Source organism: Bubalus bubalis, chromosome 4 (genome assembly GCF_019923935.1).
Source record: "Bubalus bubalis isolate 160015118507 breed Murrah chromosome 4, NDDB_SH_1, whole genome shotgun sequence".
NCBI lineage: Eukaryota > Metazoa > Chordata > Mammalia > Artiodactyla > Bovidae > Bubalus > Bubalus bubalis.
In genome coordinates, this window is record NC_059160.1 from 417,082 (window position 1) to 432,020 (window position 14,939).

At 66.3% G+C, this 14,939-nt stretch overlaps 1 protein-coding gene across 8 annotated transcripts in view; it reads left to right on the plus strand.

Annotated features, from left to right (window-relative positions):
* PLXNB2 (plexin B2) overlaps window positions 1-14,101 on the plus strand; it is a 27,686-nt gene extending 13,585 nt beyond the window's left edge. For 6 of the 8 annotated variants that reach the window (XM_044940717.1, XM_025282614.2, XM_044940715.1 and 3 more), the window contains 36 exons: window positions 663-1,748; window positions 2,080-2,262; window positions 2,357-2,485; window positions 2,985-3,085; window positions 3,190-3,316; window positions 3,661-3,820; window positions 4,389-4,503; window positions 4,574-4,682; window positions 4,758-4,859; window positions 5,219-5,311; window positions 5,712-5,793; window positions 5,879-6,039; window positions 6,127-6,275; window positions 6,438-6,546; window positions 6,689-6,825; window positions 6,997-7,167; window positions 7,549-7,678; window positions 7,765-7,992; window positions 8,160-8,336; window positions 8,424-8,563; window positions 8,646-8,746; window positions 8,996-9,225; window positions 9,316-9,497; window positions 9,834-9,900; window positions 10,056-10,202; window positions 10,717-10,873; window positions 11,006-11,106; window positions 11,177-11,261; window positions 11,372-11,526; window positions 11,607-11,767; window positions 11,845-11,992; window positions 12,381-12,445; window positions 12,618-12,693; window positions 13,064-13,138; window positions 13,238-13,376; window positions 13,461-14,101. In XM_044940717.1, the coding sequence (XP_044796652.1) occupies window positions 675-1,748; window positions 2,080-2,262; window positions 2,357-2,485; window positions 2,985-3,085; window positions 3,190-3,316; window positions 3,661-3,820; window positions 4,389-4,503; window positions 4,574-4,682; window positions 4,758-4,859; window positions 5,219-5,311; window positions 5,712-5,793; window positions 5,879-6,039; window positions 6,127-6,275; window positions 6,438-6,546; window positions 6,689-6,825; window positions 6,997-7,167; window positions 7,549-7,678; window positions 7,765-7,992; window positions 8,160-8,336; window positions 8,424-8,563; window positions 8,646-8,746; window positions 8,996-9,225; window positions 9,316-9,497; window positions 9,834-9,900; window positions 10,056-10,202; window positions 10,717-10,873; window positions 11,006-11,106; window positions 11,177-11,261; window positions 11,372-11,526; window positions 11,607-11,767; window positions 11,845-11,992; window positions 12,381-12,445; window positions 12,618-12,693; window positions 13,064-13,138; window positions 13,238-13,342 (5,532 nt within the window). In that variant the 5' untranslated portion in view covers window positions 663-674 and the 3' untranslated portion in view covers window positions 13,343-13,376; window positions 13,461-14,101. The remainder of the gene's footprint in view (window positions 1-662; window positions 1,749-2,079; window positions 2,263-2,356; window positions 2,486-2,984; window positions 3,086-3,189; window positions 3,317-3,660; window positions 3,821-4,388; window positions 4,504-4,573; window positions 4,683-4,757; window positions 4,860-5,218; window positions 5,312-5,711; window positions 5,794-5,878; window positions 6,040-6,126; window positions 6,276-6,437; window positions 6,547-6,688; window positions 6,826-6,996; window positions 7,168-7,548; window positions 7,679-7,764; window positions 7,993-8,159; window positions 8,337-8,423; window positions 8,564-8,645; window positions 8,747-8,995; window positions 9,226-9,315; window positions 9,498-9,833; window positions 9,901-10,055; window positions 10,203-10,716; window positions 10,874-11,005; window positions 11,107-11,176; window positions 11,262-11,371; window positions 11,527-11,606; window positions 11,768-11,844; window positions 11,993-12,380; window positions 12,446-12,617; window positions 12,694-13,063; window positions 13,139-13,237; window positions 13,377-13,460) is intronic. The other 2 variants (XM_044940713.1, XM_044940714.1) reach the window with 2 other exon arrangements.
* The last annotated feature ends 838 nt before the right edge of the window (window positions 14,102-14,939 follow it).

Sequence of the window (14,939 nt, forward strand, 5' to 3'; positions counted from 1 at the left end):
CCGACATGGCTGCTGCTGCCCACACGCTCTCAGTGCTCTGAGAGCACTGCTCTCAGACTCTGGGGTCCCCCTCTCAGAGACATGAGGGTCTCCCCAGCAGGGCAACTGGACTGCCGTGGCCCTGGGGGGTGGGGGTGGGGGTGGGGGTCAGGGAGGCAGGCCGGGCTGCAGTCCCCGCAGCTCCGCTGTTTCTGGTCAGATCACACTGTGTGCTGACAGTCAGGCGCAGAACAGGTGTGTGACCCCGTTTGCATGTTCGGAGCTTGTCAGCTCGGGTCTTGTGTTGGGGAGCGTGGTCTGGGGGTGGTGCCTCTCAGATCACCCGCGCTGTGGGGTCATGGGACGTGAGTGCCTGGGACACTTTCTGGAGGAGGTGCTCTGTTGCCTCAAGGTGGGCCTGAAGGTGCTCTGGGAACCTGGGGGCGGCTGGCCACACCCAGGCCTGGAGCTGCAGCGCTGGTAGCCTGGCCCATCAGAAGTTAGGTCACAGGGTGGTCCTCTTGTGGAGGCTTGGGAGACAGTCTCCTTGGAGTTGAGAGTGGGTGTGTCTGGCCAGAGGGGCGGGAAGGCGGGGAAGGGAGTGGGCCTTGGGCTGGGCGTCAGGAGCAGGGTGGGTGGGCCCTCCAGGCTGGCGCAGCCCTGACCCTCCTCTCTTCCTGCAGGGTTCAGGGACGATGGCACTGCAGCTCTGGGCCCTGGCCCTCTTGGGCCTGGCGGGCACGAGCGCGACTCTGCGGCCCCGCAAGCTAGATTCCTTCCGCAGCGAGACGGAGCTAAACCACCTGGTGGTGGACGAGGCGTCGGGCATGGTGTACGTGGGCGCGGTGAACATGCTCTACCAGTTGAGTGCCGACCTGCAGCTGGAGCAGCGGGCGGCCACGGGCCCGGCCCTGGACAACAAGAAGTGCACGCCTCCCATCGAGGTGAGCCAGTGCCACGAGGCCGTGCTGACCGACAACGTCAACCAGCTGCTGCTGCTGGACCCTCCCCGGAGCCGCCTGGTGGAGTGCGGCAGCCTCTTCAAGGGCATCTGCGCCCTGCGCGCCCTGGGCAACATCTCCACGCGCCTCTTCTACGAAGACGGCAGCGGCGAGAAGTCCTTTGTGGCCAGCAACGACGAGAGCGTGGCCACCGTGGGCCTGGTGGGCGCCGCGGACCCTGGCGGTGAGCGCCTGCTGTTCGTGGGCAAGGGCAACGGGCCGCACGACAACGGGGTCATCGTGAGCACCCGCCTGCTGGACCGGACTGAGGGCCGGGAGGCCTTCGAGGCCTACACGGACCATGCCACCTACAAGGCCGGCTACATGTCCTCCAACACGCAGCAGTTCGTGGCCGCCTTTGAGGACGGTCTCTACGTCTTCTTTGTCTTCAACCAGCAGGACAAACACCCGGCCCGGAACCGCACACTGCTGGCCCGCATGTGCAAACAGGACCCCTTCTACTACTCCTACCTGGAGGTGGACCTGAGCTGCCTGGACCCCGGCGACGCCCAGGCCCCCGCCTTCGGCACCTGCCTGGCGGCCTCGCTGGACCGGCCGGGCTCCGGCGGGGTGCTGTACGCCGTCTTCAGCACAGACGGCCGGGGCGGCAGGGGGCCTCGGACCGGCCTCTGCCTGTTCCCACTGGACGAGGTCCACCGCAGGATGGAGGCCAACCGCGACGCCTGCTACACAGGCGCACGTGAGGTGGCCCGCGACACCTTCTACAAGCCCTTCCACGGCGACATCCAGTGTGGCGGCCACGTGTCGGTACGTGGCCTCAGCGTCCTCACAGGGGCTTGGGCCCCACGCGGGGGGTCTGTGTGTGGCCCTGCTTGACGTGTCCACGTGCCGCCCTGTTGTGAGGGCGTGTGTGTGTCTGCACGGGTGTGTGGGGTCTGCACGGGCAGGTCAGCGTGAACACCCACATGGGTGCCTCTTTTCCCAGGTGTTGGGTGCACTGGGGGTGGGGGCTTGGAGCAGTGAGCACCCAGGGGCCCTTGTGTGGCCGGGCTGGTTCTGAGGCGTGTGTGCGGCCCTGAGTGCTGGGGGCCATCGCGGGAGAGAGGCCTCGGGCAGGCGTTGACGCCGTGGTCCGCAGGGTGCCAGCAAGAGTTTCCCGTGTGGCTCGGAGCACTTGCCCTACCCACTGGGCAGCCACGACGGCCTCTCGGCCAAGGCCGTGCTGCACCGTGGAGGCCTGAACCTGACGGCCGTGACCGTGACCTCCGAGAACGGCCACACCATCGCCTTTCTGGGCACCTCGGATGGCCGGGTCCTCAAGGTGAGGCCCAGGGCTGGGGCAGGGTGGCTCCCGGCGGGGTCCTCAGTGCACAAGACGGCCCCGCCCTCACTGCGCGCCTGCCCTGTGCCCGCAGGTGTACTTCGCCCCAGATGGCAGCTCCACGGAGTACGGCGCCGTCCTCGTGGAGATCAACAAGAGAATCAAGAGAGACCTGGTGCTGGCCGCAGACCTGGCCAGCCTGTATGCCATGACCCAGGACAAGGTGGGCCCATGGGGCCCTGGAGAGGGGCCGAGCGGCATGGCAGGGGCCAGCTCTCCTCTAGGGCCCTGACCATGTCTCTGAGCACCTTTCCCGCCTTTGAAACTGTTTCTGTCTGTTCTGTGTCTGTCTGGCCCATCTGACTGGAGAATCAGTGCTCCAAGTAGGCCTTCCCCAAGGGCAAGCTGGGCTGAGGGCCACTCCTGTGAGCTCAGATGGGCCAAGACCCACAGCCTCTTAGGAGCTGATGCAATAGGCACCAGGGAGGTGCCATAACCAAGGGCTCCTTGGCTTCTTGGAACCTGGCGCCAGCTGATCCTGGGTGAGGTCTATCCTCCTGGGCTGCCCGGAGCCGTCCCTGCTCAGCCTTGCATCGGTGTTGAGGCTCCTAAGGCTTAGCGGGTAAAGGTGGGGTTGAGCTGATGGTCCCAGGCGTCGGTGTCTGGGGGGGGTCCTCTCTGGCTGGAGGCCATAGTCATGCTTGCCGCCCTGGTGCCCTCAGGTGTTCCGGCTTCTCGTGCAGGAGTGTGCCAGCTTCTCCAGCTGCACTCACTGCCAGAGCTCACAGGACCCCTACTGCGGCTGGTGTGTCGTCGAGGGCCGGTGAGTGCACAGGGTCTCGGCCCCGCCCAGAATCTGGGGGTGCAGCCCTGCCCCAGCCCGGGGGCTGACGGGCACCAGTCTAAGACTGCCCCCCACCCTTGCAGCTGCACCAGGAAGGCGGAGTGCCCCCGGGCGGCTGAGAGCGGCCACTGGCTGTGGAGCCGCAATGAGTCCTGCGTGGCTGTCACCGGGGCCCACCCGCAGAACATGAGCCGCCAGGCCCAGGGCGAGGTGAGTGGGGATGGCCGGGGGCCCACACAGGGCTGTGGTCCTGGCTGTGGTGCTGGGCCTGGGCACAGGGACTCCATCCTTTGTGTGGTCCCCTTTGACCTGGGGTACCCTGAGAATCCAGGACAGACCCAGGCCCTGTCCCAGGAGTGACCCAACGGGGTCCCATTTAGGAGAAGTGGATTGGGTTCTAGAGAGCTTTCCAGGGGGCAGGGGTCCACATTCAGGAGGGCGGCCATAGAGCAAACCAGGGGACAGGTGCCCTGGGTGGGGCCGGGCCGGGAGGAGGCCCGCTTGCCAGGTCGGGGCGGAAGAGACCTGGCGTGAGCGGCATGGCCCTTCCCCAGGTGCAGCTGACGGTCAGCCCCCTCCCGGCCTTGAGTGACGACGACATGCTGCTGTGCCTCTTCGGAGGATCGCCGCCTCACCCCGCACGCCTGCAGGAGGGCGCTGTGGTCTGCAACTCGCCGAGCAGGAGCAGCCTCCCCCGCACGCCGCCTGGCCAGGGTGAGGCAACTGCTGCCGCCTGCCAAGCCTGGCCCCGGGTGCCCACCGAGACCCCAGGGTGCCCACCGAGACCCCAGGGCCATACCCTGCCCAGGCGGCGTGCAAGCAGCGTGTGCTGGGCACCCGCCCCGCCCCCATCCCCCGCCCCAGCCAGCTTAGACCGGTGAGGCTGTCCCTGGAGGCCAGGCCCGGCGCCGAGCCTGTCCCCTGAGCACGTGGGGCGGTGGAAGCCGGCTCACGGGTGAAGGCAGGGCCTGTGCAGTGACGTGGCCGGGATCTAGCAAGCACTCTGCCCTAGACGCCGGGGAATCACGGCTCTCGACGCCCACAGGGACAGAAAGGTGGCCAACGTTTCAGGGCGGGGGCCAGGCAGCGCAACACCGGAGCCAGGATCTGCCGGAGGCCTGGCTGAGCCCTCGGGCCGGTTCCAGTCAGGGTCTCCGCACTTGGTGTCCTGTGGGAGACTGACGCAAGGCTGGCTTGGGACCATGGGAGGCCCGGTTCCTGCCTCCCCATCCCCCACGGGCCAGCCTTGCCCGCGGCCCCACCCAACGCCATCCCTCCGCAGATCATGTGGCCGTGACCATCCGGCTCCACTTCAAACGCGGCAACGTCTTCCTGACCTCCCACCAGTATCCCTTCTATGACTGCCGGGAGGCCATGAGCCTGCAGGAGAACCTGCCGTGAGTGGCTCCCCCGCCCACCCCTGGCCCCCGCTGCGGCCCCCAGGCCCCTCACCACCCCCTCTTCCAGGTGCATCTCCTGCTCCAGCAATCGCTGGACCTGCCAGTGGGCGCTGCTCGAGCACGCGTGTCAGCAGGCCTCGCCTGGCCCCGAGGACGGCGTCGTTGGCGCCCACATGGTGAGGGCCCGGGGCCGCTGGGGGCCCAGCTGCTCAGCCGTGGCCCGGCAGATCCTGACCGCTCCCCCTCCCCAGGAGGACGACTGCCCCCAGTTCCTGAACCCCAGCCCTCTGGTCATCCCCGTGAACCACGAGACGGACGTGACCTTTCAGGGCAAGAACCTGGACACGGTGCAGGTGGGGGTGCTGCGGGCCCGGGCCTGGGAGCGGGGCTTACTCTGGGCCCGCCCCCTGCAGACCGGAAACCATCTCCGCTTAGCACTCAAGGCCCAGTGTGTGGGGGAGGCAGAGAGGTCTGGGAGGATGGGCGGCGTTTGGATGGGCCGCGCGCGTTCAGGGTTTAGGAGCCCGGCAGCGAGTGCTGCTCAGGAGGCAGCAGTAGGTGGGCCCATGCGGGGACCGCGCTGTGGCAGAGTGTTCCTTGGGCGGGGACGCCCCAGCGGCCTGGGAGCTGTGTGGCGTGGCGGGCTCCGGGGCCCAGGGCAGGGTGGGGTGGGGTGGCCCGGCCGGGGTGTCCTGACTGGCCCGTCTGGCAGGGCTCCCCACTGCTTGTGGGCAGTGACCTGCTCAAGTTTGAGGCGTCGGTCAGCACGCAGGAGCCAGGAACCTTCTCCTTTCGGACTCCGAAGGTACGCCTCCCTGGGTGGGTGGGCCGGGTTGGTGGACCCCACGGAGGCAGCCAGTTCCCTCCTTGGCTTGATGGCATCACCGACTGAATGGACTCGGGTCTGAGCGGGCTCCAGGAGGCGGTGAAGGACAGGGAGGCCTGGCGTGCTGACCCCCACGGGGTTGCACAGAGTTGGACACGACTGTGCAACTGAACAGCAACAAGCTTGAGGGGCGTGGGGGGCAGGCCCACCACACCAATCTGCTGAGGAAGCAGGCGGCAGGCAGGCACAGCCTCGGGGCGTCCCCGTGTCCCCCGGCTCCCTGGAATGGGAATCGCCCTCTGCCGTGTGGGACACGTGGTCGTGGCCGTCGGCGACCTTGTGGGAGCCAGGGGTGCAGTGTGCCCCCATGTGCCCCTAGCTGACCCATGACGCCAACGAGACACTACCCCTGCACCTGTACGTCAAGTCCGCCGGCAAGAATGTTGACAGCCGGCTGCAAGGTGGGCCGGCGGGCGGGCAGCTGGGCGGGCGGGCGGGTGCAGGAAGCAGGACGGCCCTGCCGACGGCCGGCTTCTCCCTCCGCAGTGACCCTCTACAACTGCTCCTTCGGCCGCAGCGACTGCAGCCTGTGCCTGGCCGCTGACCCCGCCTACCGCTGCGTGTGGTGCAGCGGGCAGAGCCGCTGTGTGTACGAGGCCCTGTGCAGCAATGCCACCTCCGAGTGCCCGCCGCCCGTCGTCACCAGGGTGAGCCCCCCACTCCCCTCACCCACAGGAGAGCTCTGGCTCTGCCACCCTGGGACCCCCGGGACAGCCAGGCTCTGCCAATTTCAGATCCAGCCTGAGACTGGCCCGCTGGGCGGAGGCATCCGCGTCACCATCCTTGGGTCAAACCTGGGGGTCAGAGCGGACGACGTGAAGAGGGTCACCGTGGCTGGCCAAAACTGTGCCTTTGAGCCAGAACGGTACTCCGTGTCCACCCGGTGAGTGGGCAGCCCGTGACCTGGACTCCCAGGGCTGGGCTAGGCCCTGTCCTAGGGGGCCAGGGGACTGGGGGGCATGGAGAGGGGAGACGTCCAGGTGTGCGTGGGTGCCCAGGCCTTGCACACCCACAGAGTGTGCCCACCTGCCTGCCACCCATGCAGGATTGTGTGCACCATCGAGGCTGCAGAGGCGCCCTGTACAGGCGGCGTCGAGGTGGACATCAACGGAAAGCTTGGCCATTCACCTCCCCACGCCCAGTTCACCTACCAGGTAAGTGCCTGGCAGGTCAGTACAGATGTGGGCGGGGTCTGGGGGCCTCTTGAAGGCGGCTGTGGCCCAGGGGAGGCCCGAGCTGGGCGGAGGGCCTGCGTCCCCACCCAGCCCTGAGCCAGATGCCCTGCCCGTCTTCCAGCAGCCCCAGCCCCACAGTGTGGAGCCCAAGCAGGGGCCACAGGCGGGTGGCACCACGCTGACCATCAATGGCACCCACCTGGACACAGGCTCTGAGGAAGACGTGAGAGTGACCCTCAATGACGTCCCTTGTAACGTGTGGGTGTCACCCACAGGTCGCCAAATACTGGTCTCCCCTGGTCCTGGGGACAGGGTGAGGGCCCTCCGGCCATGACCCTGTGTCCATCCTGGAGGGGGTAGTGGAGCCACTGACCTGGGGCTGGGGCGGCCCCCGGGTGGGCTGGCGCTGACTGGCTCTCACACCCTCAGGACACAGTTTGGGGCCCAGCTTCAGTGCGTCACTGGCCCCCAGGCGGTTCCGGGAGAGCTGGCCCTGAAGATCTACTATGGGGGCTCCGAAGTGCCCAGCCCTGGTATCACCTTCACCTACCGTGAGAATCCAGTATTGCGGGCCTTCGAGCCGCTGCGGAGCTTTGTCAGGTGTGACGGGGGCCCCTTGGTAGCAGGTGCCCCCCACACCCACCCCGTCCAGCTGTTTCCCAGACGCTCTCTGCCCTCCACCCTCGTGAGGATTGGCAGATGCTGGTCTGGGTGACAAGAGGAGGCCTCCCAAACTCCCCACTGTCCCCCCAGGTCCCTTCCCCCCTAGACCCCCAGGTGGACAGCTTCCCTGCCCTCTCTCAGTGCTGGAGGGCAGTGCTCAGTCGCGTGCTCTGGGCACACCTTCCGCCTTGCAGCAGGTCTGTGCTCACACTGACCTGCAAGTGTATCCCAGATGGTGGTGGGGGGGGTCAGGGACGTAGCCTTGCAGGGCACTCGCCTTGCCCGGTGTGCCCACTCTGTCTCCTCCCTGTCCCCCAGTGGTGGCCGGAGCATCAACGTCACAGGACAGGGCTTCAGCCTGATCCAGAGGTTCGCCATGGTCGTCATAGCTGAGCCCTTGCAGTCCTGGAGGCGGCGGCGGGAGACCGGACCGCTGCATTCTGTGACGGTCAGTCCTGGTGCCCGCTGCGGGTACAAGCCAGGGCTGGAGGCCCCCTCTGCCAGGTGGCCTAAAGGTCCCGCCTCGGCCCTCAGGTCGTGGGCACGGAGTACGTGTTCTACAATGACTCCAAGGTCGTGTTCCTGTCCCCGGCCGTCCCTGAGGAGCCTGAAGCCTACAACCTCACTGCACTCATCCGGATGGACGGACACCAGGCCCTGCTCAGGACGGAGGCTGGTGCCTTTGAGTACGTCGCGGACCCCACCTTCGAGAACTTCACCGGGGGTGTCAAGAAGCAAGTCAACAAGCTCATTCACGCACGGGTGAGGACCAGCGCAGCCCCGGGGGCAGGTCCTGAGCAGTGCGGGCAGGGAGCAGCCCCGGGGGCAGATCCTGAGCGGTGCAGGCAGGGAACAGCCCAAGGCCTGGCCTGAGCTGTTCGGGGCCTCCCTGATGCCCTCCTGGTCACTGTGACGACCCCCCACCCCAGGGCACCAATCTGAACAAGGCTATGACCATTCACGAGGCCGAAGCCTTTGTGGGTGCTGAGCGCTGCATCATGAAGACGCTGACGGAGACCGATCTGTACTGTGAGCCCCCAGAGGTGCAGCCCCCTCCCAAGCGGAGGCAGAAGCGAGACACGGCCCACAACCTGCCAGAGTTCATTGTGCGTGTGGGTGGCGCGGGCTGGGGGGCGTGCAGGGGTGTCTTTGGTGCGGGCCCCCTGGTCTTTGCTGAGTCTCTCCCCACGCAGGTGAAGTTTGGCTCACGGGAGTGGGTGCTGGGCCGAGTAGAGTACGACACGCGCGCGAGCGACGTGCCTCTCAGCCTCATCCTGCCGCTGGTCATCGGGCCCATGGTGGCTGTCATCGCTGTGTCTGTCTACTGTTACTGGTGAGCCGGCCTCCACCCCTCGGCCACACCCACCAGCTGGCACCACCCAGGCCGGGTCCCAGGAGCTTCCCTGTGCCCCCAGGAGGAAGAGCCAGCAGGCAGAGCGCGAGTATGAGAAGATCAAGTCCCAGCTGGAGGGCCTGGAGGAAAGTGTGCGGGACCGCTGCAAAAAGGAGTTCACGGGTAGGCGGGTCCCGGGAGAGGGGGGTCTCAGGGGGCAGGTCATGGGAAAGGTGGGCTCGGGGGCCAGGTTCTGGGAGAGGGGGTCTCGGGGTGGGGGGGGCAGGTCCCAGGAGAGGAGGGCTCGGGGGGACGGTTCCTGGGAGAGGGGAGCTCGGGGGCGGGTCCCAGGAGAGGAGGGCTCGGGGGGCTGTCAGAGGAGGGTGGGCGGCCAGCGACGGCCATGCGTGCCTTACCCCGACCCCCTTGCAGACCTGATGATTGAGATGGAGGACCAGACCAACGACGTGCACGAGGCAGGCATCCCCGTGTTGGACTACAAGACCTATACCGACCGCGTCTTCTTCCTGCCCTCCAAGGACGGCGACAAGGACGTGATGATCACGGGCAAGCTAGACATCCCCGAGTCTCGGCGGCAGGTGGTGGAGCAGGCGCTCTACCAGTTCTCCAACCTGCTCAACAGCAAGTGCTTTCTCATCAATGTGAGCGGGGCCTTTGGGTGTGGGCGGGGGCGGGGCCCTGCATGGGCGGGGCCTCTGGAGGGGCGGGGCTCTGACCGGCCTGCACTTCAGTTCATCCACACCCTGGAGAACCAGCGGGAATTCTCCGCCCGCGCCAAGGTCTACTTTGCGTCGCTGCTGACCGTGGCTCTGCACGGGAAGCTGGAGTACTACACAGATATCATGCGCACGCTCTTCCTAGAGCTCATGGAGCAGTACGTGGTGGCCAAGAACCCCAAGCTGATGCTGCGCAGGTGTGTGGAGCAGGGCGGGGGCCCACCTCTGGGGCCTGGGGTGGGGCTGCAGCAGGGCGCACGGGCTTGTCCAGGCACCTGGTCGGCCAGCAGGCGCAGCCAGGGCTAGTGAGTAGGGCAGGAGGAGGCATTGCTCCCCCGTGTGGTCAGCACTGTCGCATGGGGTGGATGATGAAATGCCCTCCCTGAGGGGCCTGGGAGATTGGACTGCAGGAGATGGAGACCCAGGACGTGGATGGAGCCTGGGCTGCCGTACCTGGCCTGGGTACCTGAAGGAGCCAGCTGATCCTCAGGACACTAGCGGGTCCCTTGTACAAAGCCTTTCTGCACCTTCAGGTCTGAGACAGTGGTGGAGAGAATGCTGTCTAATTGGATGTCTATCTGCCTGTACCAGTATCTCAAGGTGGGTCCCCAAGGTGGGGGCAGGGTGAGGTCCCAGGGGGTGCTGGAACCCTCCAGTGTCCACCTTCCTGGGGCCCAGCTCCATCTGGTTGGGTCTGCTTCCCACCCTGGTGCGGTCAGTCCCAGCCCTGGCTCAGCCACCTTCCTTTGCTCCAGGATAGTGCGGGGGAGCCGCTGTACAAGCTCTTCAAGGCCATCAAGCATCAGGTGGAGAAGGGGCCGGTAGATGCTGTGCAGAAGAAAGCCAAGTACACCCTCAACGACACAGGGCTGCTGGGGGACGACGTGGAGTACACACCCCTGGTGAGCCCCCAGGGCCGGGTTCCGGGCCAGCCTCAGAACCAGAAGCTGGATGCCACTTGCCTCCTTCACGGACTTACATTAGCACCAGTCCCCTGTGCTGGGCCCACCCCTGCCCAGGGAAGGGTTTGGGTCCTGGATCCCTGGAGAGGGGCTCTAAGGGCCACAACCCCAGGCCGGCTGCCTCCTGGGTTCCCGGGCTGCTGCAGGCGTGTGTGGGGCCCAGCGCACCGAGCGTGTGGTGGTAACCGTGTGTACGGGGAGGCGGTGCGTGGCGTGTGCTCCTGTGATTCCTTGTGTGTGTTGTGATAGCTGCACATGAGCAGCTCCCTGTTGTCTGTCCTGCTGAGCCACAGTGCAGGTAAAGGTGAGGCCCCGAGTACTGTCGGGGCTCAGGACGCTCTGCCCCTTCTCCTCCACCAGAGAGGTTGCCATCAGGAGGAGGCCCAAGCCTGCTTCCAGTTTGGGGCGAGCGAGGGCGAGGGCCCCTCCACAGCTGGGCCTCTGTTCTGTGCAGACGGTGAGCGTGATCGTCCAGGATGAAGGGGTCGACGCAGTTCCAGTCAAGGTCCTCAACTGTGACACCATCTCCCAGGTCAAGGAGAAGATCATTGACCAGGTGTACCGCACACAGCCTTGCTCCCGCTGGCCCAAGGCTGACAGTGTGGTCCTCGGTAAGCCCTGTCCCTGGAGGCTTGGCTCTGCCCGGAGAAGCCGGCTCAGCCGGTGGCGTGGGGGTGGAGAGAGGGAGGCCAGCCCGGTGGGCTGGGATGGGGTTCCTGGAGCTGGGCTGTGTCCTCCCGCAGAGTGGCGTCCTGGGTCCACAGCCCAGATCCTGTCAGACCTGGACCTGACCTCTCAGCGGGAGGGCCGGTGGAGGCGTGTCAACACGCTGATGCACTACAACGTGAGTGTGGCCGCGGGGCGGGCCCGTGGAGGAGGGGTGTGGAGCCGGCCCTCACGTCCCTGTTCCCCAGGTCCGGGACGGAGCCACTCTCATCCTGTCCAAGGTGGGGGTCTCCCAGCAGCCCGAGGACAGCCAGCAGGACCTGCCTGGGGAGCGTGAGTCCCTTCCCCTTGTCTGGCCCCTGAGGACCTGAGCCAGGGTCCACCTGGTGCTGGGACCCCGGCCCTGGGCTCTGGTCCTCGCCCCTCAGCAGCCACTCCCACAGGCCACGCCCTCCTGGAGGAAGAGAACCGGGTGTGGCACCTGGTGCGGCCCACTGACGAGGTGGACGAAGGCAAGTCCAAGCGCGGCAGCGTGAAGGAGAAGGAACGTACCAAGGCCATCACCGAGATCTACCTGACCCGCCTGCTGTCCGTCAAGGTGGGCCTCACTGGGCATGTGGGCGGCAGGCCTGGCCCTCCCGCCCCTCGTCGCCCGGCTGAGCCCCGCCCCCCCCACAGGGCACGCTGCAGCAGTTCGTGGACAACTTCTTCCAAAGCGTGCTGGCGCCCGGGAACGCGGTGCCACCGGCGGTCAAGTACTTCTTCGACTTCCTGGACGAGCAGGCAGAAAAGCATGACATTAAGGATGAGGACACCATCCACATCTGGAAGACCAACAGGTGGGGAGTCTGCCCCGCCCCACCCCGCCCGCCCTGCTCCTTGACGCTCCTCCTCATTCCCTGTTGTTCTGCCTCAGTTTACCACTCCGCTTCTGGGTAAACATCCTCAAGAACCCCCACTTCATCTTCGACGTGCACGTCCACGAGGTGGTGGACGCCTCCCTGTCGGTCATCGCACAGACCTTCATGGACGCCTGCACACGCACAGAGCACAAGCTGAGCCGCGTGCGTGCAGCTGCGGGCCGCCCGGCGGGGTGGGGCCCTGGACCGGGGGCGGGGGGAGGGGGGGCGTCAGAGAAACAGGCTGCAGCGGGGTGAGGGGGTCAGTTCAGGTGTGGGTTTGCACGTGGAGGCTGGAGGTCAGGAGGAAGGCAGGTGCCGGACCCTGGCATGCTGGGAGACCCTGTGGGGAGCGGCACTCTGGCCGTCAGGGGCCCTGTCGTCCTTCCCCTTCCACTAGAGAGAGTGAGTTTTACTGTAAATTACAAAACGACAAAAACAGCGTCAGGTCTGCCACCGGGCAGGGCAGCTGCCCTGTGGGAGCCCTTCCCCCACATACCCTTCTTCCTCTGGGTGTCTTGGCCTGGGTGTCACTTTGCTCCAATCCCCACAGGACTCTCCCAGCAACAAGCTCCTCTACGCCAAGGAGATCTCCACCTACAAGAAGATGGTGGAGGAGTGAGTCCCGCACACCCGCCTGCCAGGCCAGACCCCGCCTGCCCACCCTCGGCACCCACCCAGCAGGGCTCCTGGGTGGTGCCTGTGATCAGGAGGAGGGCCCAACCTCTGGGAACCACTGCCCCCCCACTTCCAGTTCCCCCCACCCCGTGTAACTCTCTCTCCCCCACAGCTACTACAAGGGGATCAGACAGATGGTGCAGGTCAGCGACCAGGACATGAACACACACCTAGCAGAGATTTCCCGGGTAAGGGGGGAACAGGGGACACAGGTGGTGACCCCACCCCCTGGGGATTAGCCCTCTGCCCCACCCTAAAGGCCCCACGGAGGCAGGGATGCGGAGCAGGCAGGAGACAGCCCTGGGGGCAGGTGACGTTGTGCCCACAGGACCCAGAGAGGCGCCGGCCAGGGGCCCCGAGACACGTGGGGCGCTGGGGACAGCTCTGAGCCAGCCCCACCTGCCCGGGGCCCGCATGGATGGGAAGCTGTCTGTGCCTGGCACGCTGTGTGTCTGAGTGTTGTGACGGGGTCGGAGGGGGGCCCTTCGTATCTGCCCACCCCCTGGGGCACAGCCTCCGGCCCCCGTGGGTCATGCAGCCCCTGCCCCGGCCCTTCAGGCACACACGGACTCCCTGAACACCCTCGTGGCCTTGCACCAGCTCTACCAGTACACGCAGAAGTACTACGACGAGGTAGGGGGCCCGGCCTCCCCAGGGACGGCCGTGCTCATCGGGCGCCCCCTCCCCTGGCCTGTGGTCTGACATCTCCCGCACCCCCCTACCCCAACCAAGATCATCAACGCCCTGGAAGAGGACCCCGCCGCTCAGAAGATGCAGCTGGCCTTCCGGCTCCAGCAGATCGCAGCTGCGCTTGAGAACAAGGTCACAGACCTCTGACCTCCAACCTCCAGCGTCATGGTCTGGGACACAGGTGTGTGATGCGTGGTGCCGGGCGCTGGGCAGCACTGGGGGAGCGGGCTGAGCGGGCAGGACTCACCCCTTATCTCTCCGGCAGAGGAAAAGCCCTGGGCTTCCGAGTGTGTGTGGCGGGGGACCACCCCCCTCAGCGTTTGTAGCCATGTTCGCATCTTTCCCTGAGCAATAGAGCCGGGCGCCGCCAACACCAGCTCCCTCTCGAAGAACCAGCACCCGTGTGTCTCCTGAGTGATTCGAAAAACGTGCCTTACGTCCCGGTGCCACGCTGGGCTGCTGGGGGCAGTCAGGCCACAGTCCCCTCCCCGAGCACCAGCAGCCGCCTCAGACACCTGGGTTTGGCCTCCAGCGGCAGGGCCTGAGTGCCTGCGGCCCCAGGGACCCAGTGCCCGGACTGTGTGCGTCCTCCCCGCCCGGACGGAGGCAGAGAAGCGGTACGATGCCTCGCTGACCTCGTGGGCCTGCCCTGCGGGGTGCCGGCACTCCAGGGACTCCGTGCTGCAGGCCCCACCTCAAAGGTCAAGCTGGACGTCAGACGTCGAGGCCCAGGCGGCCAGAAGGGCCCCAGCAGACGGGGGGGTCCTGGTCTCGGCCTGTCAGACAGGCTGAACTGGAGGCCCTGTCCAGGTCTGGGGGGCCAGGAGCAGGTCTGCCAGGACCACCCCAACCCTTTTTGTAAATCTTGTGAATTGTAAATCGAATACAGCGGTTTTTTTCACTCTGCTGGTTGGCTGGGCTCTTGGAGCCGCCCGTCTGCGTCCCTGCACAGCTGCCGTGTCCCCGATCGGCCTGTGGTCTCACTTCCCATGCATTCTCTGTGGCCCCAGAAGCCCGCCTCCTGCTGTGCCTGTGGGGCCTCGGTCCCCGTCTTCCCTGCGGCCCCAGCAGGACAGGATGCTGGTCAGACCTGGGCCGGGAGCTCTGGGCTGTGGAGAGGAACTGGTCCCAGAGACCCTGAGAAGCTAGGAGACGGCCCCGCCCAGCGGGGGAGGGGCTGCCTCGGCGCTGTTTGGCGGCAGGGGCGGGCATGGCGTGCGCACCGGAAGCTGTCTCCTCCTCGCGGAGGTGGGGCGCCCCGCAGTGTGGTCCACCCAGCACACGTTTGCTCAGCCCCCACTGCGTACACGCGGGTGGGCACGGTGGTTCCCGGAGAGAGGCTCTGGGTCCCTGCTGCTCACGGCTGTGGGTCCTTTACGGTTGGCACCTCTCGGGTGCCCTAGACCAGCCCAGGATGACTCAGCACATACACAGAGCTCAAGGGCCGTGCTCCCAAGAGCATGAGGCCCCTTTGTTAGTGCAGGGAGTGGGGCTGCCCCAGAGGCTGCCCTGGGGGAAGGGGCTCCTTCCCAATCGCACGTTGCACACAGCACAGGAACCAGGAGGTGTACCAGCCTGTGGCCATCAAGCACATGTGCCATGAGCACACAGGCGTGCACACGCACGCACACAGCACCAGTGTGTCGGGGCCCTCATGTGTTCGTTCATTCAGCACGTCCTGGGCACTAGCTATACAGCAGTAAAGGGGGCAGAAAGGGTCTTCCCTGAGGGAGCCTGTGTGGTC